The sequence below is a fragment of the Zalophus californianus genome, chromosome 13, assembly GCF_009762305.2.
Source record: "Zalophus californianus isolate mZalCal1 chromosome 13, mZalCal1.pri.v2, whole genome shotgun sequence".
NCBI lineage: Eukaryota > Metazoa > Chordata > Mammalia > Carnivora > Otariidae > Zalophus > Zalophus californianus.
The window spans coordinates 77,666,482-77,693,705 of record NC_045607.1 but is presented as its reverse complement, the minus strand read 5'-3'; the positions used below and the strand labels follow the sequence as shown (position 1 = coordinate 77,693,705).

Genomic DNA, 27,224 nt, shown 5'->3' with positions numbered 1-27,224 from the left:
CCTTAGCAGTTACTTTGAATGAGTTTTTCTGCATTCCTTCCTTGTATAACAACAACAACAAAAAATGTAATACTATGGAAGCCTCAGGCACTGTGTGTAATTGCAATCACTTCAGAAGCTGGTATCTTAATTTTCTCACAAAAACTCATCCCCAAAAAGTGGAAAGGGTGATTTCTTTTTTACTTTTTTAGAAGTTTCAGTTTACCTTTTTTCCTGCCCCCTAACATGTTTCATGAGCTTTCGTAAAGCTTTTCGCTGAAGACAGGGCAATAATCTGTTTTCAGCTCTTTTCCATTCTTCTTAAATTTTCATTTTTAAGATTCCCAGCATTTCCTCCTTCTCACTCAAGCTGAATAATTTATTAGGGAGATTCTATAAAATATACTGTCAAATATCCTGCCATCAACAGTAATGAAGGAATAAAGTCACCGCAACCACATGGAATAAGTAGGGTAGCCGGCGAAGAAGTCATGAAATCTTGGCAGCCATTCAAAGGCAGGGACATGGGCCCCTGTGACTTTTGCTGGAACTGTGAAAAGACCTCACAATAAGGATTCAGGAGAGCGGGATCTAGTCTTTGCACTGCCAAGTTTTATACCTTCCAATCACCATCGGACTGATGGAATTTTCTCATTTGTCAAACTAGAGAAGTGATACCCGTTTTGCTTCAGAGGGTTGAGGTGAGAATCAGTTGAGGTTAAAATACTGAGAGAAATGGATGGCGTGATGTAAACACAAGGTGGGAATATTATCAAGAACTATGTGAGCAGTCAGAAACATCAGTTTGAAGTGATAGTTTGGAGAACACATCAAACACATCATTATTTCTTGCTCTCCCTTTCTAAGGGAGCTTTTGAAGTGGAAAGTTTTCGCTCCAATTTAAACAAAACCAAAATACGCCGAAGAGAATGGGCACACCAGATGTCAAAAGGGAATTTCTGTTCAGTGAGGGGGTAGACTGAATCCATGAACAGCTGAAGATGTTTGTTTCAAGAAAGAAATGAAATAGAAAGTAGTTTTTCTCCAACTTGTCATTGTTTGATTCAGACAAGTGTAATTTTGACTTGCGAGCAATGCTGTGGCACCCGTGGGGGTAGACCTTTTGCCATGTGTCCTGATGTCTCAGATTCATTCCAGAGCTGACTTGCATCTTCACATCTGTGGTAAAGCTCAAGTAAGTTAATATTTTCATCCCCACTAATTCACATGGAAGAAACAAAGTTCACAAAGCAATGTGACTCTGGGACTAGGAAAAAGCAAGAGAATACACGAAGGCAGTATTTTGTGGTCCACTATGAATTCATATTTTGTACTCCCTTCACGTTGCTTGTATGAGTTCACAGAATCATAGAAATGAATTAGCAGCCACTCTCAGATCTCATTTTCCTTATTTTCAATCACAGACCCCAGGTAAAACTTCTAATTTCAGTGGTTTATTATTGGGAGCAGATCATGTAGTAGATGAGTAAACTTGGAATGGTACAGCAAAGACTGTCATGATCACTCAGTCAAGATGCTCTTTGAGAGCGACAATGGTTTATTCAAGTAAAAATTATATGATAGAACATTTTGCACTTACTAGGGCCCTGGCAGCAATGACAATATGCCTAAGAGAGCTGGAGAAGAAATGATGCATTTTTTACTTCCTAGTTTGTCTACATCTACTTTATTTTAGATGATGTCCAATTTATTTTGCCACTGGTCTAAATATCCATTATAATTTATATCATTGGGTTATCTTCTGGGGTCTCAGAAAAGAATGTGTCTTAGCAGTAGCATGAACATATACAAAGAAGCTTTTTCCAAGGGGTGTTACGTGGAAGGTGGCTGGTAAATTCATATTTAGGTGCATGTAGGCAGAATGTAATATATTGAGCGCATTGCTTTCTGTATTACAATCTACTGAAATGGTTCTCCTTATGCTGAAAATACTCTAAATGCTCATCCTCTGTTTTCTCTGAAGAAAAATACATCTGAAACAAAGACTTTTGTCTATTTTGTGACTTTTATAATTAACTGACATCACAGATATACTTAAGGCTGACCACCCTCGTTCTTTAAGAGAAGGAAGAAATTGAATCTTTTTCATATACTTGAACAGGTCATGATGATATCCATTGTTCTATGATCTCTTTTAAATCCATCAAAGGATTGAATCCAAGTAAGATACAAAAATAAAAAGATGGCTAGTACTTTACTCGGAGTAATGATCATTGTCATCTGAAGAGAGTGGACTGTTTAAATGTAGTTGAGCTAGCAGTTTGGACCCTCAATTACAGCATGTTACAGTATATTATTTAAGTGATATTTAAAATATATGCATCAGCAGTAGAGTGATAACGTCCCTGTTTCCCAAAAACGGTTCATCATTGCTCATGATATACATCAATATACAGAAATCTTTGCAAGAAATGTTTTTATAAGGAAATAGTCCCTCTTTTCATTACTTAGGAGAATCCACCGTACATTAATGATGCACATAATATGTGCAGGGTTTTATTGCATTTTAGGAATACAGAGCCAAGGTAATTCTTACATTTTAAAAATATTATGGTAGAAAAGATATTCAATTAAATCTCTTCTGTAGTACATCTAAAACTCTTGGGAAAATATTAAAGAATTTTTTAGTGCATGGTTGAGCTAATGGGACACAGAGTATTTCTCTGAGAAAGTTCAGGTCTGTAAATGAGGTAGGCAATAAGTGGACACTAGGAATTTTCCAGAGTGATCAGTTAAACCCAGCCAGCCTGGAGCTGGATTTTTTAAAAGCACAGGGATGACAGTGAGGTGAGAAAAGACTTGCATAAAACAGAACACTTGATGCGTCGTCTACTCCAGCTTCAAAGAATTCACAAAGATAAAAGTCCAAACAACATGACCTCCTAAATGGACAGTTCACCCACCACACGGGGAAAATATCACAATATAAACAATCGAGCAGCAAAAAGAGCAGAATTAGATTGACATGTTTGAGAATTATTACATATAATTCATATATATCAAGAAATATACATATATCAAATATGTTCCAATACATATAATTGAACAGTATTTTTAAAGAAACTATTCAAATTAAGGTGGGTTTGAAAAAGAATTTCAAAAAAAAATAAGTAAATAAAACATATGCTCGACAGGAGTAATGCAATGAATGGGCTAAATAGCAGGTTAGGCATGGCTGAAGAGAAGTAAAATATAGAACTGAGCAGATTACATGGAGAGCAGCCTAGAGAGAGAAGGATATGGGAAATCTGAAGGTGAAATTGAAAGATTAAGGTAGCTTTCAAAGGTACGAGCTAAAACTTATGATGATTTAAGCATTAAATCACAGGTCTAGGAATTCCAAGAAAGAATTTTTAAAAATCCAAACACAACATCTTAATGAACCTGCAGAGTAGAAAAGACAGAGAAGATCTGAAAAGTGTCCAGAGAGAACTAGAATGCCAAGATGGCAGATTTCTCACCAGAAACAATGGAAACTTGAAGACCGTGGAATGGAATCCTTGAAGAGCTGTTAGTCTAGAATTCTATTCCCAGTGAAATTATTTTTCAAGAACAACAGTAAAATAAAGCCATTTTCTGAGGCTACCAAAAGACTCTCTGATGGACACATTTATTGGAATGTTCTTCAGAAAAAAAATGCATGATCCTAGAAGGAGTTATGAACTATAAGAACAAATAGAGCAAAGAATATTTTTATATCAAAACAAACATTGATTATTCAAAATAGTGACACTAATGGTAGTTTCCAAAGTTAAAAAATCCAATGTATAACTATAATCACAGGGATTTCATGTATTAAAAGGTGAATAATCACAGTTAAAACATTCAGTCAGTTAACCATCTGCCTTTGGCTCAGGTCATGATCCCAGGGTCCTGGGATTGAGCCCCACATCGGGTACCTTGCTCAGCTGGGAGTCTGCTTCTCACCCTGTTTGTGCTCTCTCTCTCTGACAAATAAATAAAATCTTTTAAAAATAAATAAAATATTCTAGTCTGTATTGTTTGGGAAAAATTGAAAAAAGTATTGATGACTTTTAGACTTTGTGATGTTAGGTATCCTTGAGCAAATAGCTATAGTAAACATTAGCTAATAGAATGTATGACAACCATACTCATACAGGGAGAAAAATACAGAAAGGAACATAAATATATCATGTTACAATGGGATCTAGTCTCTGTAAATTGACTTATTCTTGAGTTAAAGACAAAGATAGCCTAGCTTCAAAAAAAGTAGTATTTGTAAGAGATATAACTGATACGAACACAGAATGTTTGATAGTAAAGGGGGAAAAAGTTATACAATTTAATTATTAACCTGGTATCTTTATTTTAATTTTTTTTTACTGCAGGAATCCCAGGGTTTTACTGCATATTCATAAATAGTTTCACTAGGAATATTTAATAATTCCATTCTAAATAAAAAATTGACAGAACCGTAAAAAACATTATCAAATCCACAATACAATGAACAAACTTGTCATAATGGACTCATAAATAACAATTGGAGAATTAAAATCAGATCCTTATGCTCCTGTAGCACTTGCCTTAATAATAGAGACAATGAAGTATGAGAACAATGGACTCATAAAGGGAATTTGACATTTGAGGAAAAAAAGTAACACATGAAGTAATGTGCAATCAGAGACTAATGAAGAATCATAGTAAATACTTGCTAGGCTCAGAGGTAAAATGAGTAGTTCAGCTTATATTTTACAAAAGAAATCTTTTTTCTTTTAAAAGTGGATCATTTTTCTGATGATTAAAGTGGTATGACCAAATATCAGAAGGGGAAGATAATTATGAATGCATCAAAATTAATTACTGGGTAGAACAACCTAAAATTGCCATAAATAAGATTGCTGTGTTCCAAATAACATATGTGGAAATATATGTGCAACAGGTTTGATGGAAAAGCGGTAAGAAATGTGGGCAAAAGGTATGAAAATGTTATTCACAAAGCAAGAAATAGAAATAGCTAATAAATATTTGAAAGATGGACAATAACAAATGTAATCTGAGGGGATAAAAAGGGAAGCAACAACGAGATAACATTTTTCATGTCAGATTGGCAAGGATGAAAAGATTGAAAAACTCATACATAGGGGTTTATAGACACGGCTCTGTTCATATATTTTCTCCATTCTTCATATTGTCATTCGAGTCAGCTTAAGGTCTTTTTTTTTGTCATGCGCAAAAATATGATGTTTTGTAGTAATATTTATCCGTCTTGCAGGGGTTTTTTGAAGTTAGTTTTATTACTTTAATCTTCCGTTAACAATTTGACAATATATTCTGTGCTCTTTGATCTAGTCATTCCACTTGTAGGAATTTATCTCAAGGTATAAAAGTATGTACATGCTCAAGATTGTTTTTCATAGCCTTGTTATCTCAGTGGAAAAACTGGGTAAATTTCCAGAAATCGAGGACTTGTGAGAGAGATTATGGGGCGGGGGGGTGGAGGAAGATGCCATTTAAAAGATGATGGGAGATAATAATAAGCTTTTAAATGACATATAGGCTAATATTTACATAGGAAGATATGCATGACATTACTAAGTGTACAGAGCAGGATACATCTCTGTTGTAGAAACTTGCATGTGTATGTATCCTTCGTAGGTAGTAACTTGTTTACGTTTGCATAGATGGTAGTCATAGCCCATGATGAGCGTGGTCTATGCTGTTAAATAAAAGTAATGACATAGAATTGGGGGGACCCAAGTCTTAGTCACTGTTAGGCTGACTTCACCCTATCTCTTTACATCTCAGGGCCTCCTTAAGCATCCTCATCTCTAAAAATGAGGGCAAGGGGGTGAGGCTTGGGCTTCATTAGCAATGACAAATACCCCCGTAGTGGTTGTCATAGTCCTCTTCTGCATCCAGGGCAGATGGTAGCCATCAGCCCTAGTTTCCTTTCCCTGGGCTCAGCCAGACCTCAGGATTTTTCTCAACACAGTGTTAGGTCAACACATTTCTAAACAGATGGTACTTTGCACTTGGAACTTCTTTGCTCGCCTTGCATAGGATGATCTTAGAAGTTCTTTCAAGTAAAGGATTTTTCTGAGGAACGAAGTCACTGTGATGAGAAATAAAAGGAATATTTTTCAGAAAAAGGCATTTGCTTTTCCGGTAGCCATATTTTTAAAAACGTGGAAACAAAGGCTCCTGGGTGGCTCAGTCGTTAGGCGTCTGCCTTCGGTTCAGGTCATGATCCCAGGGTCCTGGAATCGAACCCCGCATCAGGCTCCCCACTCAGTGGGAAGCCTGCTTCTCCCTCTCCCACTCCCTCTGCTTGTGTTCCCTCTCTCGCTATACCTCTCTCTGTCAAATAAATAAATAAAATCTTTAAAAAAAAAAAAGGTGGAAACAGGTGATACAAATATTGATGATATATTTTATTAAATAAAAGATTTCATGTCATTTACATAGAACACATATTAGTGGAATATTTCACATTGTTCTTTCACACAAAATCTTAGAAATCCAACAGTGTATATTTACAGCATGTCATATTTTAGATGACAGATTTCACTGGAGGTACTTGATCTCTAAGTTACGGTTTAAGAAACAGATTCTCCTATACCACCATTCTTAACTTTTGTAATAACTGAATTGAGTACCAGTTCTTAAGTTTAATTAAAATTAAAGTTGAGATAAGGTCACAAGAGCCACATTTCAAGTACCCAATAGCCACGGATGGCTGGTGGTTACCATATTGGACAGTGGAAGTTTAGAGAATGCAAAGAAACATACCATTCAATTTTAGCTTTCAAGGAGATTCTCTAGTTGGGAAAGCAAGATATAAAATATATATATATATATATCAATCATAGAATCCAAAACAGAGTGTAAGGCTAAGGGCTCCTTAAGTAGAAGTTCCAGAAACCTCCACAGCTTGATGCAGGCTTCCCTTCGGAGTCTGACTGGAGGCGATGACAATGTGAGTTGGGAAGAATGGAGCATCTTACTTGAGCAAGTGTGTGTGTTCTCCCTGCAGGCATGGGACCCGCTGTGCTGGAGAAGTGGCAGCCGCAGCAAACAACTCTCACTGCACAGTTGGAATTGCTTTCAATGCCAAGATCGGAGGTACGGGAAACAGACTTGGGTGGATGGAGAACCCTTTCTGAGCTCGAGACAGGGCTGTGTTGGCAGAGTAGTGTTCAGCTGTTGTCGAAAATGACCATCTTCATGTGTGTTATTAAATATAGTTCAGGGCTTTTGAAGCAGTACTCCTACAGGGGTGCAAGCCCAGACATTTCTTGCTTTAAAACGGGCATGAAAAGCATGTCCAGTCATGAAGATGGGGTCATTGACATCTGTCCCGAGCTATACAATGGCTGCCTGGCTCGGAAAGAACTGATAATCTAAACACCAGCCCATAATATCTCTATGGAGAGAGACATTCTGAAATTAGTATCAAAACAGAAAATCCATTTTTTTTCCTTTTTCTTTATGTTTTACCAAAAGTTCCTTTTTAATGGAAATTAAAATGGAAAATGGTATAATCTCCTTTTGTAGACCCATAATAGAGCGATAGAGATATTGTTAATAATCCCAGATTATGTATATACATTACACACATTCACAAACTCTATACATTTGCCTACTACGAGGACCTAACCAAGGGAATGTAAAATCTGGGTGTTAATAGAAGCAAACTCTTTGCCCTTGGTAATCATCTTCCATTAGCTCTAGCCTGGTGCCACAGGCACACACAGATGGGCGAACACATGCTAACAGACACTATAGATCCTAGTGGTTCCAAGGTGTCCCCTGGGGGTTCCCCTAAACAGTGTCACAGATGAATGAACTTCCTGGCGACTAGACTGACATCTTTGTTTTCCCTACACTATTGTTGCCAAGTGGTAAATAGAATTGGATCTAAAATTTAACCAGTCCTTCCTAGAGTAAATGTAGAGGTTTTGTAACATGACATTTGGGATGTACACTAACGGTGCTAAGGAAAGGTTTCCTGACACTACTTCGAATGTCAGTGCTCAGTGCATTTGACCTCTCTCTCTCCTTTATTTCACACCGAATTCTTAGAGTATGGCCGCTTGTTAACCAGTAGTTAGCTATACTCTGACAACATCTGCTGAGCGTCAAAGGAGAAGGTTCATGAAGGAGCTAAAGAAAGGAGACAGAAATTTCCCCTGAAGAATGATAAGGGTGCTGGACACCCCTGATAGTCTCAAGAGAATCCAATGACTATGGTGGCCCTGATAATCTCAAGAGAATCCCAATGACTATGGTGGCCCTGATAGTCTCAAGAGAATCCAATGACTACGGTGGCTACTAATCAGCCCTGCTTGCTGTCCCAGACACGACACAGAGTCCCTCACATAGACCAGCACACATCGTTGCCCAGGTCCTCACTGTCCTGCACCAACCCAGCATTCCCTGACCCTGAGGGACTGAAGGAACAAACTCACAGACAAACTTCTGATCTAGCCACACAGGACTTCAGTAAGAACATGTATGGCAATGACTCACCAATGTTCTGTCATCCCCAAAACAAGAACATTCTGAATTATATACTGAACCACCCGGACCCAAAGCATCAAGGCTTGTAGTCGGATATAAGGAAAAATCAACCTCTCATCTTTAAACTTGAGGAAGCAAAAGTCTTCCTTGTTAATTTGTGGTCAGAAAAGGAGTATTACCCTCTAGATATGATTTCATCAAGCATTTTTTTCCTAGACTTCCATCAGTTGCATGACCCAGAAACTGCACTCAGGTATCATGTAGATACTTCTCTATGTGTTGGCATTTCGAATTACCGGTTAGGTTATTTCAGGCATTTATATAGTCCAGTGTTTATTTCTTTGTACTGGTAAAATACAGTTGATCCTTCAACAGCACAGGTTTGAAATGTGTGTGTCCACTTGTATACATATTTTTTTCAGTACGTACAAGTACGCTACTGTAAATGGACTGTCTCCTCCATAAGATTTTCTTAATAACCTTTTCTTTTTTCTAACTTACTTTATGGTAAGAATATAATCTGTAATACATATATCATACAAAATAAGTGTTCATCAACTCTATGTTGTTGGTAAGGCTTCCAAGCGATTGTAGGCTATTAGTAGTTACGTGTCTGGGGGGTCAAAGTTGTACGTGGATTTTTGACTTCGTGGTGGGGGGGGAATGTTAATGCATCTAACTCTGAGTTGTTCAAGGGTCAACTGTAGTTCCATTTTCTGCTTTGAAATAGCAAGAAGTAAAAATTGAGGCATATGAAATAGTTCATCTTGTTTTCAGTAAAAACCATGCAGGTGAATTTTGAATATTCACGTCAAATTAAAGTAAACCAGTGGCTGCTTAGGACCCAGTATATACAAAGAGCATCAGGCTGGGCATTCTACCCCCACAAAACAAAGTGCTGAAAAGCCTTCTAAGTACAGTTTCCATTTGATAATTTCTAAAGTAACTTATTTATAACCCTTGTGATCCATATCAGTTGTTCTATACATCTCCTTTAAAAATCCAAAGGTCTGGAGGAAAAGACAGTCAAGAGATATAATAATCAGTGCTGTGTCTTTAGGGGCACTTTGAGGAAATTCAGTGTGTCTTGAATGTTGATTTCCACTGTTCTTTTGGAAATAAATATTAAAGGGTATAAGTGACCTGTCATGTAGCTTAAAAAGGTTCTGCTGGAAATATGGCAGAATGTTACCAGTTAAGTTTTGTCTGTCTCAATGCTCATTGTCATTTCTTCTTTTATGTTTGTAAATTTTAGAATTAAAAGTTAAACATTTTTAAAGCACAAAGAAGGTATAGTTTTTTTTCAAGAATATGTTGATTTTCTACCAGAAGTCCCACCTCAAACCGCATAGTATCAAAGCTGCCTGATTAGTGGTTTTATTATTTAAGCCCCATGGGCTGGTAGCCATAAAAGCTTGAAATCCCGCTAGAGAACAAGGTTTTTCTAAGGAGTAAACATGGGCCGTAAAGATATAATTGTAAAATAATACAGCATCTCAGTGAGGCTATTCAGCTTAAGCTGAAGGAGAGATAGGTTTACTTCACAATTAGATGTTTTATTGTTGTTCTGAGTCTCCAAAATAAAAGGAAAGAAAGCCTGACATTTGACATGTAATTTATTTTGGGATCTCTGTGTCAATTTTTTTTCCTATTAAGGTCTGTCCGGTGGGAATATGCTTAAATGAAGACTAATGACTGAACATTGCTAAAACCCTTGGAGACTGATTTGATGTGTGACATGCAAAGAGAGCATTCTCATTTATTATTTGACTTATAAATAACTTGGCAAAGAAATAATGTATTAAGTTCACATCAGTCTTACAGATTAGGAGATAATATTAAATACGGAGGAAATTAAACCAACCTAACTTGGCGGCTTTCCAAATTTTGTGAGCCCGCTAAGGTCAGAATGCTCTATATCAATTATGAACACAAGTTACCTAATGAAGAGAAGTTTAGGGAAGATGGATTCCTTGAGGCTTTCTCTGTCAAGTACTCTCTGGATACAGGGAGAAAGAGAAGGGAGAGATTGTGGAAACTTTAAAAAAGAGAATAATGGATAAAAAAAGATTTTAAAGAAGTTTTGCTTTCTCCCGTACGACGTAATTTACTTTCTCTCCGGGAAAGCTTTGGAAGAGTCTGCATGGGGGGGGGCGGAGAAGATGTTCACTTAAGTGTTGATTAAAAAGTTGATTCTTTGCCCCCAAATTGCTGTAATTGGAAATATGTCTTGGGCTGTTTGGGTGTTATATAGTGAAGCCTCTATTCAAGCTAATTCCCTTCTGTCTGGAAGGGGTTCGGATGCTGGATGGAGATGTCACGGACATGGTTGAAGCAAAATCGGTTAGCTTCAATCCTCAGCACGTGCATATCTACAGTGCAAGCTGGGGCCCTGATGATGATGGCAAGACCGTGGATGGACCGGCTCCACTCACCCGGCAAGCCTTTGAAAACGGCGTTAGAATGGTAGGTTTTAAAAGCACCTTGGCTCATACTTTGTCAATCAGTGATGATTCTCTTGATGATTCTCATGGGATTCTCTAGAGGAATGGACAGAGCTCATAGCTGAGCCAGGAGACAGGTTTATAGAAAGAGGCACTGAACCTTGAGGTTTGTGTGTTACATCCATTCTGCAAATGAGCTAATTACAAGACTAAGCTAAGCTGTCTGCTGGTTATTTTGAAATAGACTGGAAGGGAAGGCTTATGCACTCATTCAGGATGTGCTTCCTAACTGAAAGATAGTTCAGGCTTGGTTAAGACCTCCTTTCTAGTTCTATCAATTTTTAGCTACTCTAGAGCCCTTTAAAGCTATAGAATAGTGTTTTAAATTGTTTTGCCTAGAATTTTCCTTTCAAGGTGTCTGAACACCAAATGAATGTACTCTAAGTAATCTGGTGGTTGCATTACCAAAGCCCTGGAATGCAGATTAGTATTCTTTCTATGCCATCCATTGAATGGTCATTCAAGTTAAATAAATCAAGCTTATTTCATATTTAGTCTTCAAATTGTATTTGTATGGCTTTTGATATAATATAAAGAGTAGGCTGGAATTTCTCATTAGTATAATATATTAGTAATTAATAATCTCAATCGCATACATATAGACAGACAATGCCCCATGTTCAGTAGTTGCCATTGAATCAGATGGGGACCGATGTTTTCAAATTTATTTTTGCTAGGGAGTCTTTCATTCAGTGGTAATCTTGACTGGAATTTCAACGTGTAAAACAAAAATCTGGTACTTTGGTTGAAGGAGGAAAAGGTTAAGAAAGAAGATCATCTGAAGAAGCTATTCAAACTTATAGGAAGATTATATTTAGAAACAAATAGTTTTGAAAAAAATTACTTTATATTCATTATTAATTCCAAAAGTAACCCATGCTCATTAAAATAAATCATGCTATAAAGATGAAATTAAAAATTGATTCCCCACACAACTAGATAACCATTGTTAAGGGTATGGACTCCACCTTTCTCTACTTCTGTGTGCATTCCCACAACAAACAGGGATCACATGCCTCTGCATGTTGCTGTTTTCACTTAGCAGTGTGTGATGGGCATTCTTCCAGGGTAATTCATAAGGATAGAACTCATCTATTGTAATGTTTCACCATTTTTAGAATATGGAGATACCATAATTTATTCAACATTTCACTGAAGATCTTTCAAGGTTTTAATCTAAAAAAAGAGGTGGGGGGGAATTTAGCTATTTACTTTTAGAGTTAAGGTAGTAACAAAAGAAATAACTCCTAAAAAAACAACAGATTATTCTCTGGCTGTTCTCATGGCACATGGATTATGGAAAAGCAGCAGCGACCCATTTAAATGTGTTTAGATCAACAGGATACGGTTTCTATGTGTTTGCTAAACACAGGCTTCGGACTTAGCCAGGTTGAGTCCGGGATCTGTCATTTACTGCTCTCTGACCCGATACAGATCGAATTACATCTGTTCCCATTTCCTCATCTAAAGTAAGCCAATAATAGTACCAAGAGAGATGTTATGAGTGTTAAATGAGATGATAATGCATCTAAAGCTATTGACACGATACCTGGTGTCAATAGCAATAGGCGCTCAAGAAATACATTTTATTTATAGGTATCAGTGTGTGTATATAAGTGTATATATATTTACATATACATATATAGGTATCAGCATGTATGTATACATATATGTTTTTTCAAAGAAGAGATCATGTCCTTTCAAAAAACTTTATATTTCTCCTCAGTCCCCTATCCTTGTCTACCATTTCTGCACTACAGAATTCTAGATGATTCCGTTGAGCTACCTGTAGTGGTGGGTTAGAAACAATATATAGAAATCAGCATAGACTTTCTGAGTTCTTGCATGTCATATACTTTGTTCTTCCTATGTCTGGCCTCACCTTCAATTTCATTTGCCCTTAAAAGCACATCTTCCATTTCGATATACAAATTCATTCTACTTATCTATGTTTGTAGTCTTGAATTTAATTTATATTTTCCCAAGAGACGTTTCTCTAAATATCTATGAATATATAATTTAACATTTTTAAAGCAGCATGTTAGTCTTCCAGGAGAAAGAAACCTTCCGCTTCCTTATTATCAAGCATCAAATGGCACGGTACATTCTATAGTCTTCGATATTTAATTCTAATTTGTGCTCTATGTATAATATACATTGTCAAACTTGAAAATGATCAGATGAAAACTTTATACAAAGTTAGATTACAAAGTGCAACTAAGAAATGAGTGATTTATTGGCTGAGTGATTTAAGGAATGAAGGAATAAATAACTACTAAAATAGCTCCCTCAGGTTCTGGATAAAACCCTGTGTGACAGCTTAAAGTCACTCTGGCCTGTTAGGGTTTTAACTGTATCACCTACAAAAATACAGGAATTGAAATTTATTTGTTCTTTCTATTAAATTCAGTGAGCTCCCACTTTCTGTAGAATGTAGATAAAGCAATGAAGGAGACATCTAAGTTTTATATGCAACTCATCAGAGTCTGTACATTCGAGCAACAAGACGGGAAACGAACATAGAAACCGTCAAGATGACAAGCTAACGATAAGTGTCATAAATGAGATAAACGGGTGAGGGGGCAGGACAGAACTGTAGTTCAGGAGGATAGGGAGTCCTCTCTGAGGAGGGGGTACATGAATGGGGACATAAATGGTAAGAGGCCAGTCATGTGGAAGGGATGTTTTCTGCAGAAGGAACAGCAAGAGCAAAACACCCTGAGTGGAGAATGATCAGGCTGTGCTCACAGAACAAAATGCTGATTTGGATGATGGAAGTGATGTGGGCGGAGAGCGGGCAGTAAGAGATGGTTTGGAGAGGTAGTCAGCGGCCAGTTCCGCAGGGCTTTCTGAACCATGGAGGGTGTTTGTGATTTATTCCATTGCAGAAAACCTTTGGAGGTTTTCTGAGTAGTGGCCTGTTGGGACACAAAATTTTCCAAGCTCGCTGCTGTACAGGGAATGGACTCTATGTGGGAGAGGGACGGGGAGGCAGGAGCGGAAGATTGAAATGGTCCAGGGAAGAGGTGATGATAAGCCGGACTGGGGGGCGGGGGGGCAGCAACATCAGGACAAGTGGCAGGGGGGAGGGGGAGGAAAGAGGAAGCAGCCTACGTGTCAAAACAGATTTTCACAAAGGAAATATATTTTGCTCAAGGAATCCAAGTATTGATCACATTCATTCCTTCTGCTTGCTAATCAAAAAACGTAGCAAATACTGGATTTCAAAATGCTGCCTACTTGTTTACTCTAAGAAGTATTTGGTTCAGTAGAATGTAACACTCTTTTCAAAGACTAACAAAATCAGAATTGATTCAATTTAGAGCCTTTCGAATTACGGTGCCAACATCGCATTAGACAAAACTATGTTGAACAAATCATGTTACAACTGACAACTTGCTCTTTTCCCCAGAGACTGCATTTTCTTTGATGCTAAGGAGCTGTAAAATTCATTGCAGGAATCAGAGGTACATAATATGCATTGTGTACAATTAATGATGATGGTAGTAGTAGGGGTAATCATAATAATAACTATACTAAAACACTCAGCATTTGCCAGTCTGTTAGCATATGGTCAGTCCTCTGAGCCCCAAAATAGATAACTTTTAATCTTCACAATGATCTCATAAGATAGATCCTGTTTGCCCCAATTTTATAGAAAATAGATACTCAGCAAAGCTAAACAAGTCAGAATGTGGGCCTCAAAGAAATCTAATAAATTATTCTTCATGTCATCATTTCTGCTTTATTTGGCACATCTGACCTCCTTGTATCATCCGTGACCACATAGCGGAGATTTTTTTCCCGTTACCGTGGTGAATGAATTTCTCACCTTCTACCTAAATCCACCTCCTCCATTTCTTCACTGGATGCCTTAGCTTCTCGCCTCACTAAAGACGTGGCTCGATCAGTTCTCTCTTCTCTCATCATCAAAACATCCCTTTCCTCTGCATTACTGCCATCCACATACCATCAATTCTATCTCAGAAGACAGAGGGGAGACTCTCTCTGCGGTTTTCTTCTATTTTTCCAATTACTGACTCATTTCTTTTTTGTCCCTTGGAAACCATTGTTCATCCTTTCCTCTACAAGCTCTTTTTCTATTGTTTCTTAAAGCCACTCCTCAGAGCCCTGACCCCTCAGTGCACTGAGGCTGTTCTTGTCAAGACCACAGTGATGACCTTGTTATGTGAAACCCAGGGCTCTTCTCTGATCCATTATGTCATTTGTCCTGGTAGGGAGGCCTGCCTGCTTCTTCTAGTCCACAATAAAATACACACATGCCAACCCTTCAGAACCCTTTTCTCCTTCTATTTAGTATATTTCCTTATCTTGTTGATCAGTTGTCTCTCCCGTAAAGGCCCAGAGATGGAGCGTTTTGTTCTGTGCTAGATCCCAAAAACCTAAAACAATGTCTGTTTAGTGATGAGTGAACAAATATGTGGGTGAATTCCATGGCAGTTTGCTGCGTATACTGAGTGAATTTATTTAAGGATCCCACTTGGATTGTTTTTTTTAATTAATAATATGGAAATGAGTCACTAACATACATGATATATTCTGGTGATTAATGCAAGCGGACTATGGATTCAGACTCTCCAGTGGGTTTCAGTGCATTCTTACCGTGTTCAAGTTAATTAGCTTCTCTGAGGATCAGTTTGTTCCTCTATAAAATGGAGCTAACTGCTAGTAATTACTTTATAGGACTATTGTGAGGATTATATGATTAATACCTGTAACGTATGCAGCAGAGTTTCTGGAACATTGTAAAGTCTCTAAGTTATGAGTCTTAATCGTTATCACTTTTGAAAAGGCCAGGGTAATAAAAGTGAAATGCCATTTAATCATGCAGAATGCTGTAAAAAGTCTTAATTGTCCAAAATCTCTGGGTTAGTGGATTAATCCATTTCATATTTCTAAGTGATCCTTAAAAGAAGGTAAATATACAGTCTTGAGATTATTATTAAGGAATGGCCAAAATAAATGGGACAGAATATCCAAGAGAATATTTTCTGAAGTCTATTCCATAAAACACTAATTAATAAGATGCCCCAAAGAGGGGTGGGGGTGGGTGGAGGATTTTGCTATCAAATAGGCTCAAGGCGGACGCCTGGGTGGCTCAGTCGGTTAAGCGTCTGCCTTTGGCTCAGGTCATGATCCCAGGGTCCTGGGATCTAGCCCCGCATCAGGCTCCCTGCTCGCCAGGGAGCCTGCTTCTCCCTCTGCCTCTGCCCCTTCCCCCCCCCCCCCGCCCCGGTTAATTCTCTCTCTTTCTCTCGCTCTCAAATAAATAATTTTAAAAAATAGGCTTAAGAAACACCACTTCTTATATGCTCCCTTTTGAAACTTAAAAGCGTATTAAAGGCTCTGAGAAGTTCTGCAGTAAAGAGATGTGTGTAACTTGATTTACTCAACGTTCTAAACTTTAACCACCCAAAAGCTTTTATTTTTGTGACTCGTTTTGAATTGGTGTTAAATTTAATTTCATTTTACATTGTTTGGAACTGCTTTACAAAAATTCAGCTAAACCCATTAGACCTTAAGAATCAGAACATTAGAACTGGAAACAGTTTGAGTGGCTGAATTGTTTTTACCATATTTGTATATTTGTTTACTGGTTGATGTCACTATGGGTCACCCCGTCTACCTTCCTAAAATGTGTGATTTCTTCTTTTCTTCATCCAATAAGTCTTTCTTTCCTGTCTTCCTAAAAGTCTATGGAATGTGTCCTCTTGTTCTGACAGTTAGAACCAGCATCTCTCAGACGGACTTGAGCGCACAGCATCCTTCCAAAGCCTCCATCCTCCTAGCTTGAGCTCCAACTTTCAATTCAGCATGAACGCTGAAGCCAGAGAAGTATTTTTTTGCATGTAAATCTTGTCCTTTGTCTTCTCTTTAAAACTCACCGCTTCTCCCTAGGACCGAGGAGGAATAGTCTAAGCTTCTTAGAAGGGCACAAAGGTCTCTCACAATCTTGCCAGCGGTCTCAGAATTGAAATCTTACATGTCATCAAAGGAAAGGACCCTTTAAACGTTACTCTCATTCAAACTGACACGATTCCACTTACCATGGTGAACCTTTGGCCTGGCTCCTTGGTATGATGGGCAAAGACTTCCTTTAGGGGAAACTCTTTGCTTTGTCTACCCAGGCGATTCTAAATAGGAAAATGATTTTATAAAATGAATGAGGCAGTTGACAGTGTTTCAGATAGAAGTCACCCAAGGTTTGGTATCAGAATAAGAAGCTAACTGCCTGAGCTTTTCTTGGATAGACTGTTTATTCATTCATTTATTCCTGATTGATTGCATTCAGGAGACATTCACATTGGGTGATTATCAATATTCTAGGTATTTTGCTAGGTGGTAGTGAAAGATGAATAACACTCAGCTGTTGTCTTTGAGAAGCTCACCATGCAATGATGAGTAAATGTTCTAAATAAAGTGCAAGCAAATTCCCCAAGTCCCTTCAGTGGCTAGAATCTTGTAAGCAATGAGAAGGACAGACTACATGGCACACAATTAAAAAAACTTTTTGTGTTCGGTCTAGTTGCCTTGCAATCATCTTTTTTTGCCCCATTTGGGTTATTAAACTTTATTAATACCTGATGCATTTTTACATTTGTCAGCAGGCATCTCACATATTGGCAGCTTTTCACAGTTTCCTGGCAAGGGCATTTTATAACATCCTTTAGAAAACAAGCAAAAAACTGGAACTGAATCTTTTCCGTTTTTTCATAATCAGAAAACCCTACATTCAGATTACCAGTACTTCCCTTATTGTTTTACTCAAGAGGTAGTTCTCAAGTCCCCACTACGTACCAAGCACTGATTTGGCATTTATCTTACTCTGAGCTGGAGAAATCATGTGGCTCATTGCACATATTGTAGAAGCATAGAGTCCAGAGTTTACTTAACCATGCTATCTACAAGTATACTTTCAATGCCAGATCATTTTTCTTTGAACTTTTTAGGCTTTGGGATTATCCACGAGAGCCTTCCAGTGCATTCATAACAGAACCAATGTCAAGGTTGGGGAAACAAAATCAGGTGAAATCCAAATCATTGGCCCTTAATCTCCCTTCGTCCCATCCACAGTCTGTTCTTCTCAAGGCCTCCAGATGGAAACCAGGACATTTGATCAACATCTATTGGTACATGCCTGGCTGTTGAGACTTTTATGAAGTCTCTGATTAATATATCCCCTTCCCATCATCAGTTTCCTTTTCACTTTACCAGATTTTACACCTGATTGGATATTTGGAATATTTGCTGAAAACACAGAGTTGCTTTACAATCACACACTGTCCCTTACATGCACATACGTGCACATACACACATTTCTCCACCCTTAAATTAAAGGCATATGTTCACCAGAAGGGGAGAGAAGAGGTATAATGAGCTTGTATAATAAACGAGTAATAATAATCATAATAAAATTAACCAATTCCACTTGGGAAGAATATATTTTTATCTGATACACATCCAGCTATAACAGACTTGGTACCAGTTGCATTTTAACAAATGACAGATTGCTGTTAAATTAGTTGGCAAATGTTTGAAAACTTTGGAATAGTCTATGGATAGGCAAAGAGAGACAAGAGAGTTTATTTAATATTGGCTCTGCTTAACAAAATTGACTTTAACTGGGGTTTGTTTTAAAAATCCTCCATTGGTATTTAACTCTATCCTGGTGGAAACTGTGTCTTTAGGGCTATAACAAAGCTAAGAAGTGATTTGCCCAATGCACCCAATCTAACATTTTTCCATTTTGGAAACAAAGAATTGTTTGTCTATATACATACATACATACATAAATACATAAAGTAAATACATAAATACGTATGTGGTTTCACGTTCTGTACTCTTCACAAAGTTATCTGTTATCCAAGTATCAGATTTAGATTCCTATGTTATTGTGAACAGTGATGCACTTGTATGGCAAGGAGCACAAATTTCTCCTAGCCTTGTATAGGTGCAAATGTTGAATATTTACTGTCACCTTGTTTTCAGTTATAGAGATACATTTTTAACTCTGTGAGTAGTTTATATTAGCTTTAGCAAATGCCATTCTAATTCTGTCCTACTTAGGGATTAACCAGATATCAGTAACAATACTTTTTTTTTTTCCTTTTCGTTTGTTTTGTTCTATATATAGTGACTTATAAGGGAGGATGTGAAGCTTTTATCATGGGCATCATCCTAGTACAGTCTGGATGTCCCAACTTATAGGGAAAATACAAAAATCATACAGGGATTGGATTAGGTCAAGTTAAGGTCCATACCAATCCTGTGTTTCTCTGATTCAGAGCATAAATTTAAGAAAGGTAATGGAAATTTTCTTTAACAAAACTTGGCAGTAACTGGGATAAAAAAAAAAAAAAGCCACTGTGAAATAAATGAGGATAAATTGAACTGAGTTGATAATAAAAAATGATTTAAAAATTTTTTTTTTATTTGAGAGAGAGAATGAAGAGAAAGAGACCATGGGGAGGGGGAGGGGGAGAGGGAGAAGCAGGCTCCCCGCTGAGCAGGGAGCCCGATGCAGGACTCAATCCCGGGGCTCCAGGATCATGACCTGAGCTGAAGGCAGTCACTTAACCAACTGAGCCACCCAGGCGCCCATTAAAAAAAATGATTTTAAAGTATGTGTGACTTCTATAGCAGATTTTGCTCGCTTGCCCTGAGCTTACAGTTCTCCTCTTTAAGAGGAGGACAGTCAAATTTTAATATTCAGGATTGTAAACATTATGATGATTATTAATTCTTTAGAGCTACTTGGGTTAGGTATAAGGATGATCTTCATAGGACCCCACCAGTTTATAGATTTGGAAACTAAGTCTTAGCGAAAGTAGGGGACCTGACCATTAAGAAGCATGAGTGTGGCCCTGACTCGGTCTGTCTTCTTCACCACCATGTTGTGTGAATCCGTTCCTGTCAGGTGCATCATATGGGCCTGTCTGTGTCCGTTCAGCTCTCTGTCAATGGTAGCTGTCATTACGGTCATGGAAGTGGACGCTACCACAGGGACCTCTCTCTTCCCTGAAGTCCTGGGAAAAATTGTTGGGGCAAACTGACTTGGCATATTCTCAACTTCACTGTGTTGTCTCTTTCTCTCCTCCCCGGATGCAAGCTGTGACAATGTGGAAAGTACTGACCTTAAAGTCACAGAGAGCCAGGTTGAAATCTTGGTTTCCCTCCAGTGTTTTGAACGAGGTCAAGTTACTAAGTTATCAGAGCTTCTGCTTCCCTAAGAAAAGACTATGATTGTGGAGCCCTCATGGAGACTGACTGAGATCACACATATGCAGTGCTCAGACATATTGCTGGTCTTCTCCTCAGAGGAGAGGCCATGTTTGATGCATTTTTAAGGACGTCTTGTAAATAACATAAGCTTACTACCAAGTACAATCTTTTCAGAAGTGTGATTTGCTTTCATTGAAGTCAGGAATGTGTTTATGGGAAGAAACCGTGAGGGGCTGATTTTCTCTACTTCAGAAATGTTATGGGCTGCTCCACAAAAGACCAAGGTTGTTACTTCATGGAGTAGAGACCTGTGACATTCAAACCCCCTGGTGGGCTTTGGGGGCAACAGCTTTCTTGCCCTCTCCATGTTGACCAGTCCACCATGGTGAGGCATTCTGTAACCTAACGTAGAGAAGAGTATAAACCTTTCATTACTGCTAGAGTTTCCCTCTGTCCTCCTTTCCAAACACCTTTTCAAACATTGGCAATAAATTCCTTTCATTCCCCTGTTGATAGTAAATATTTTTTATTCTGTATGAAAGGAATATTTCAACTTTTACTCCTTTAATAGAAATTTAAAGGCGTGGTATCTTCCTGGGCAGTTTCATAATAGGTAACTAATATTAATATTGGCAATGTCCTTCTCAATTTCATAAACCTGTCTCTCCTGAAACAATCCTGAGCATGATTTTGCCTTTGCTCTGGGATGATCGAAGTTATAGAAACTTCTCTCATATATGTTGTCTTTTGCTCCCCAAAATGGGAATGCTGGAATGGTGGGTGTACCCAGAATGGGTGCATTGGTGCTGATAATTATTGATTGTGTTGGGGCACCTGGGTGGCTCAGTTGGTTAGGTGGCTGCCTTTGGCTCAGGTCATGATCTGGGGGTGCTGGGATCGAGTCTCAGTCAGTGGGGAGTCTGCCCCTCCCCATCACTCATGCTCGCGCTCTCTCCTTGTCTCTCTCTAAAATAAGTAAATCTTTAAAAAAATTAGTGATTGTGATTAGTTCAGAGAGCATGTGAGATTCACAGGTGTTGTTAAAGCTGCCTGGAATGAGGAATTGAGAAACATAATTCTCATGTTCCTCCTCCCAGCCAGCGTGCCAGACCGTGGGAAAACAGCTTGAGTAGGGCTCAAATCTTGGAGGCTGTGGGAGTGACCAGAAGTAAATAATAACCTGAGTTCACTGAGGTTCGGTGAGTCAGATGAAGACAAGGCCGAAGAAAAAATGAAGGATTGACCGTTAGGAATTGGACGTAGAGAAAACACTAATAATAGCAGACAATTATTCAGGAATTGTTGATTTGGCAAATGAGATAAGGCAGGAGGAGAAAGGGGTTTTTTTGTTTTGCTTTTTTGTTTTGTCTAATCCACTGCTGTTCAGCAGGTCTCCCTAACCCATGTTATTACGCACTTTCAGGAACACCCCATTGCGTTCCTAGTCCATGGGGAACAGCATTGCCGTCGAGGTGGGAGTGGACCCATCTGGTTCTGGCTCTGCCAACTTCATTTCCTTAGTTTTCTGATGTAGGAATTTAAAATTTCAATATATGAACCTCTCATGTATCCAGTTTTAAGTAATATCCATAGCACATTATTCAGCTCCAAATTTTCATTATATAAAGTTCCTAAATGTACAGAATGTCTAAAGGATCATAGGAATAAAATTCTTTGCTTGAAAACACATTTATTTCCACTAGTAAACACACCTGGTTTTTTAGTTCCTCCTGGATTTACTACCTTTTCTCCATGAAAGACTGATTTTCTTTTCCAGTTATACTTTACAAATAAAGTGAAAGATATCTGCACTATCGTAATACTGTTGTCAGGAGCCAAGGATCACACCACTGTGCACTTCGGTGAGAAAGTGTCAGAAGCTGTGGTATGTGTACAGACCCTCACTGTCAACCCTTCTGAGGAAAAGGCAGCTCCGGGACAGAATTGGTTCTACCAAGCCTTTAGTGCGTGGACGTTCTACTGAATTTATTTTCTGGCAAATAGGGTAGACAAGCAACTCATTTATTTTTATTTTTTTCTATTCACATGATAAACATAAATGTAGCTTTTTATCAGGAACCTGAGTCTGGGGGAGTTCTGAATTTACAGAATTGATTAATTTTTATGCTGGTTTTGGCCATTTATTCCAAATGTCCTTTTAGAAAACGGAGCTAAAGTCAACTTTAAGTTCTCTGAATTGAGGGCATCAAGCTGCTCGTTCTGGTACTAGAATGTGAACAAGGTTGTAAAAAGACCCCAAATGTATCGTTTCACCAGAAAGGCTTGCAACTGTTGTTGCCACTGGTCGATTCTACAATCACAAGTTGGGTTCTCTATTCCTTTATGAAGGGAAGTTGGCTGCATTTGGTATTCTTGGGAAGCGTTTAAAAGGGCTTTTCATTAAATTAATATGATTGCTAATAACCACATCTAATATTTTCAATGTATTAAGAAGCCTACAAAACATTTAAAAAATGCTTAGTAAAACGGCTTAGCCACCCATCGTGTACAGAGCAAATTAGAAGAGAGAAAACCTGATGGCGGAGGGGGCGGAAAAGGTGGGTGAGGGTTGAGAGGAAGAGAGAGAGGCTGAAGTCCTGTCACAAGAAAAGCTAGGAAGGCAAAAATGGGGAGAAACAGCTTACCATTCGCAAAAGCCTTCTTTATCTCACTTTTAGTACTTTAAAAAAATAACTGCATATGTATTTTCAGTCTTTTTCAATCATCAACCATGCTTGGACAGGGTAAGTAGCATAGAATGAAATGGTGAAGACCCGTCCGCAGCGAATTTTTTGTAAGTCGGTCTATGGATGTTTCGACAGTCCTTCCTCCAGATTAGATTTAGGGCTACACGGCAGCTTGGGTGGTAGACACGCTAAAGTGGGTATGAAAAGATTAAGAACAGCAGTGAGGGGAGGTGCTGGGGCCCAAGGAAAGTTGAACATCAGCAGGTGTTGGCTAGCTGTTGAAATCCTCTTTGGGAAGCATTGCTAAGCATCTTCAATCCTGGAACATTTGCTTAGAAACAAGTGGAATTAGTGAGCTGTTGGCTGCACTCAAATTACCAAATACACCATAATTGATGACAGTTTGGTTTTTCCTGAAAGTAGTTCTTCTGTTTCACTTAATAATTCCGAGAGCACAATAATGAAATATTCTGAGAGCAGAAGTAGAATCCAGTGAAACCTGTATACTCTTTACATCAGCACTCTGACTCGTGGAGTAAGTAGATCATATAAATAAGGGTTGCACGTGCCTATTTTCTGGGTGAGGGAAGACACCGAAGTAGAGGCTGACAAGGTTGGCACCGTGGCATAGGATTGTTTCTGACAGAGCATCGGTTAGCCTTCAGATTCCTAATCCTCAGAGCACATATCTCCTTTTACTCTTTAAGAACATCTCATTGTCATCTTGGATTCCCTTGTGTTCTGGTGGGGAGTGGCCCACTGTCTTCCCGGGGTCCAGATGAATCTCACCTCGAGCTGAGACCCTTGACCAATGTGGAGATGAGGGACCCTGACCCCCTGCACAGTCCAAAATCCATGTATAACTTTTGATTCCCCCAAAACGTCATAACTCATTGATAACACACAATTAACATACATTTTGTATGTTATATGTATTATATACTGTTTTCTAAAGTAGGCTAGGGAAAAGAAAATGTTAAGAAAATCATAAGGAAGAGAAGGAACATTCACATTGCTATACTGTATTTTTAAAAAATCACATATGAGTGGATTCGTGCAGTTCAAACCTGAGTTGGTCAAGGGTCAGTTGTAATTCATTTTCCTCCCCCAATCCCCATCTTGCCCTGAAGAACTGATTGAAAAAACAAGTCACAGGCTTTAGTCTTTCCCAAAGACGTCTTTCTGAATCTATATCGTAACTGCATTTTCTTGGTGCATTCCCAAGGAAGATTTTGCCCCACCAAGTTCCACCAGAGTTGTCTCCCAGGCACTGGAAGTTGTGTGACCATCTGCTCCTGACTTGTCCTCAATTATGGATTGTATTTCTCCTTGGATTACTTTTGAGGTCACCTTTAAGAAGCCTTTGTTGTTTTCACGTGAGTCATCTCTACTACAGATGATGATGATTCAAAGGGTTATTAACTATTGCTTTAAAAAGCAATATATGCTTTAGAATCCTGGAGCATTTTGTGTGAGAACTGCAAATGCCTTTCACAAGTGTGTTGTTGTCGCCTTGCCTTTATATTATGTTTCTAGACCAGACCTGTTTCTGTCAGTGAACCTGCTCCGTTAAGGAACCAGATTGATTTTGTTAAAAAGATGATTGATTTTGTTAAAAAAAAAAAAAAAAAAAGATGAGCAGTTCTTTCTTCCAAGCTCAGCTACCACAGATGGTGGGTGTCCTTGTCTTTCCCCTGCCTCTTCTGGACTGAAGCCTCTTTTATCTGTGTTCCGAGCGTGGAAGAGCTTCCTTGGAGGGTGATGCTCTTTTCTCACTGAGAGAATGAATATCAAAAAAATGATGGTGAGCGGAATGGTGAAGGGCTTTGGCAACTGGGTACGCAGCCTATGCTTGGAAGACGTCGCACATAAAGAAAAGTTCCTCATCATGTGTTGTATCATCCTGTCTCTTCATGTTGACACACACAGATATGCGCCTTCTGATCAGATTCCTTGGGCCCTCCGTCCTCCATGTCCACCACATTCTGGTGACATGATGGCTCACCTGTTACTTAGTGTTACTTGATTTTCTAATCTGTAAAATACGTATCTAACTTGCTGGTATTGCTCTAAATTAACTAATATTTGTGAAAGCGCCGGCACAGTGTCCAGCCACATTTTTTTTTTTTTTTTTTTGTATTTCAGGAATCTCTGGTCACTGACTTGTGCCCCTCTAAGAATATTTTCTAAGTGATATGGGAAAGAAAGTAATATTAAAATACCAAATAAAATCTAACTGCATTGGTTGAAAAATTATCACACGATTTTAAAGAAAGTTGGTTCCATCAAACTCTCTAGCTTTCAAAACCTGGCTCGGGGTGTAGGATTTAATTGGTAATGCAGCATAAAGTAGCCTTTTCTGACCTCCAGAAACACAAGAAAATCCAGTTCCTTTCTAGCCTTTAGTAATAAAACAATGGGACATTATAAATAGATGTTTGTAGGGCATACATGAGAAGAAACACATGCACAATTAAATACACAATGAAAAAGAATAGAGTTTGGTCAAATGGATCTTATATGAATTTCACAAAATATTTTGCCTTGAGTTCACTTTTAACATGGTACTCAATTAAATTGGAGGATTTTTTTTTCTTTTTTCATCCAAAGCCATATTTAAATAACCAGTTGCAATCACAATACTTTACCAACCTTGAAAATGTCATTTCCTACACTTTGGGAAAATATGTGTCTCAAGAGTCTCTATCCTACTCGGCCCACCTTCCTTTCTCCCTATATCCCACATTAAGACTTAATTCTGAAATTACTCTGAATTTTGGAGAAATGTCCAGATTCTCTTTTACCACATATGTTTTGATTTTCTGAATATTACACACTAATGGGAATCTGCTGTGCATCTGTAGTAAATAAATCTTTGAATTGCTAATTGTTTCAGATTAACCCCATAGATCTTTGGCATAGATCTTTATGGCATTTTCAGCCCACAAATTAGCCTGTTAGTTTCTGGGACTTTAATCATAAACCATACACACATGCATAAGGGTCAGAATGCCTGGTGGATAGGGTGGCGGCAGCATCTATATATTCTGTCGCCTCCGTGGGGGGGGCGGGGGAGGCCGCCCTTTATCACCTCATCTCCCCCTCTCCCCTTGTATGAGTCAGCTTGGGCCGCCATAATGGAATACCACAGAAATGTATTTTCTGGAAGTCTGGAGGTTGGAAGTCTGGAAGTCCATGATGAGAGTGCCAGCAGAGTTGGGTTCTGGTAATAACCTCTCTCCTCAGCTGAAGAGAGAAGCCACCTTCCTGCAGTGTCTTCACTCTATTTAATACCGTCACATGGGGGTTAAGGTGTCACTGAATGAATTTGAAGGGGAGGGATCCAAGTCACTGCATAACACACCTTAGGGACAATGCCAGTTGTCTCCCATGAGATTCTCCAGATCCTCGCTCCTCTTCTTTCCACAAGCTCCATGCTCAGGGATACTGCTCCCTGTGGGCTCCCAGGTCCTCTGGCTTCAGGGAGAGAGATGGGAGAGAAGGAGAAATAGACTAGGGTCTCAGTATATATGCCGCTGGCCCCCTCCCAGCGAGGCCAACATGGGTTGGTATGTCCCCTAGTCATTTCTCAACTCGTACTAGCCCCTCCGTTTCCAGTTCCAGTGACAGCCCCCCAACTCCCCAGCTTCTTTCTGTCCTAAGGATGTTGGGGTGGTTATTGATCTCCTACTGTCCTTGATGTTTCCCTTCACCGTACCCAGCTGTAAAATAATTCCATCAAATTATCTTTGATAGAGGGATGTCGCTTCTTTCTGGAAAGGACATTTCCAGGGCAATGGCAACCCACTGTTCTTTCAACCGTTCATTCTGTCAACCCAGCGGATCTCCAGAGGACTCCATAATAATGTCCTAGGTCCTTCACAGTGGGTGTCTCTCTGGACGCTGCCATGATAGAATGAATGACTTGTGGTCCTACTTCTGAGGGGGCCCTGGTCAGGTTGGGATTTCTAGGCAGAATTTTGCATCTGAACCTACGTCCTTCTCCCTGAGAATGCTCAGGACCATGCATGAATCCTTTCTTTATCATTTTAATCCTGCCACCAAGTCTGGAAAGAACTTGGAGCCTGGTCTGCTCTTAGGTTCTAAAGGCAAACTTCAATGAAGACACTGGAGCTTTGGCTAAAAACAGTACAGCAACCACCAGCTGCCTTTTTTGCCCCAAAGAAGACTATTGTTGAGGGTTAGGGGCACAGGCTTTAGCTCCAGCTGGATTTTAAGCTCTGGTTCTGGTGTTCATGTGCATTTCTGAGCCCGAGTTTACCCCTCTGCGAAATGATGAGATAGACTT

At 38.9% G+C, this 27,224-nt stretch overlaps 1 protein-coding gene across 8 annotated transcripts in view; it reads left to right on the top strand.

Annotated features, from left to right (window-relative positions):
• Nucleotides 1–27,224, top strand: part of PCSK5 (proprotein convertase subtilisin/kexin type 5) — a 470,351-nt gene that overhangs the window by 161,114 nt on the left and 282,013 nt on the right. For all 8 annotated transcript variants that reach the window (XR_003523749.2, XR_003523748.2, XM_027616047.2 and 5 more), the window contains exons 6-7: nucleotides 6,995–7,083; nucleotides 10,775–10,947. Coding sequence is in view for 6 of the 8 variants with exons in the window: in XM_027616047.2 (XP_027471848.2) it covers nucleotides 6,995–7,083; nucleotides 10,775–10,947 (262 nt within the window). In the remaining 2 variants the exon portion in view is untranslated. The remainder of the gene's footprint in view (nucleotides 1–6,994; nucleotides 7,084–10,774; nucleotides 10,948–27,224) is intronic.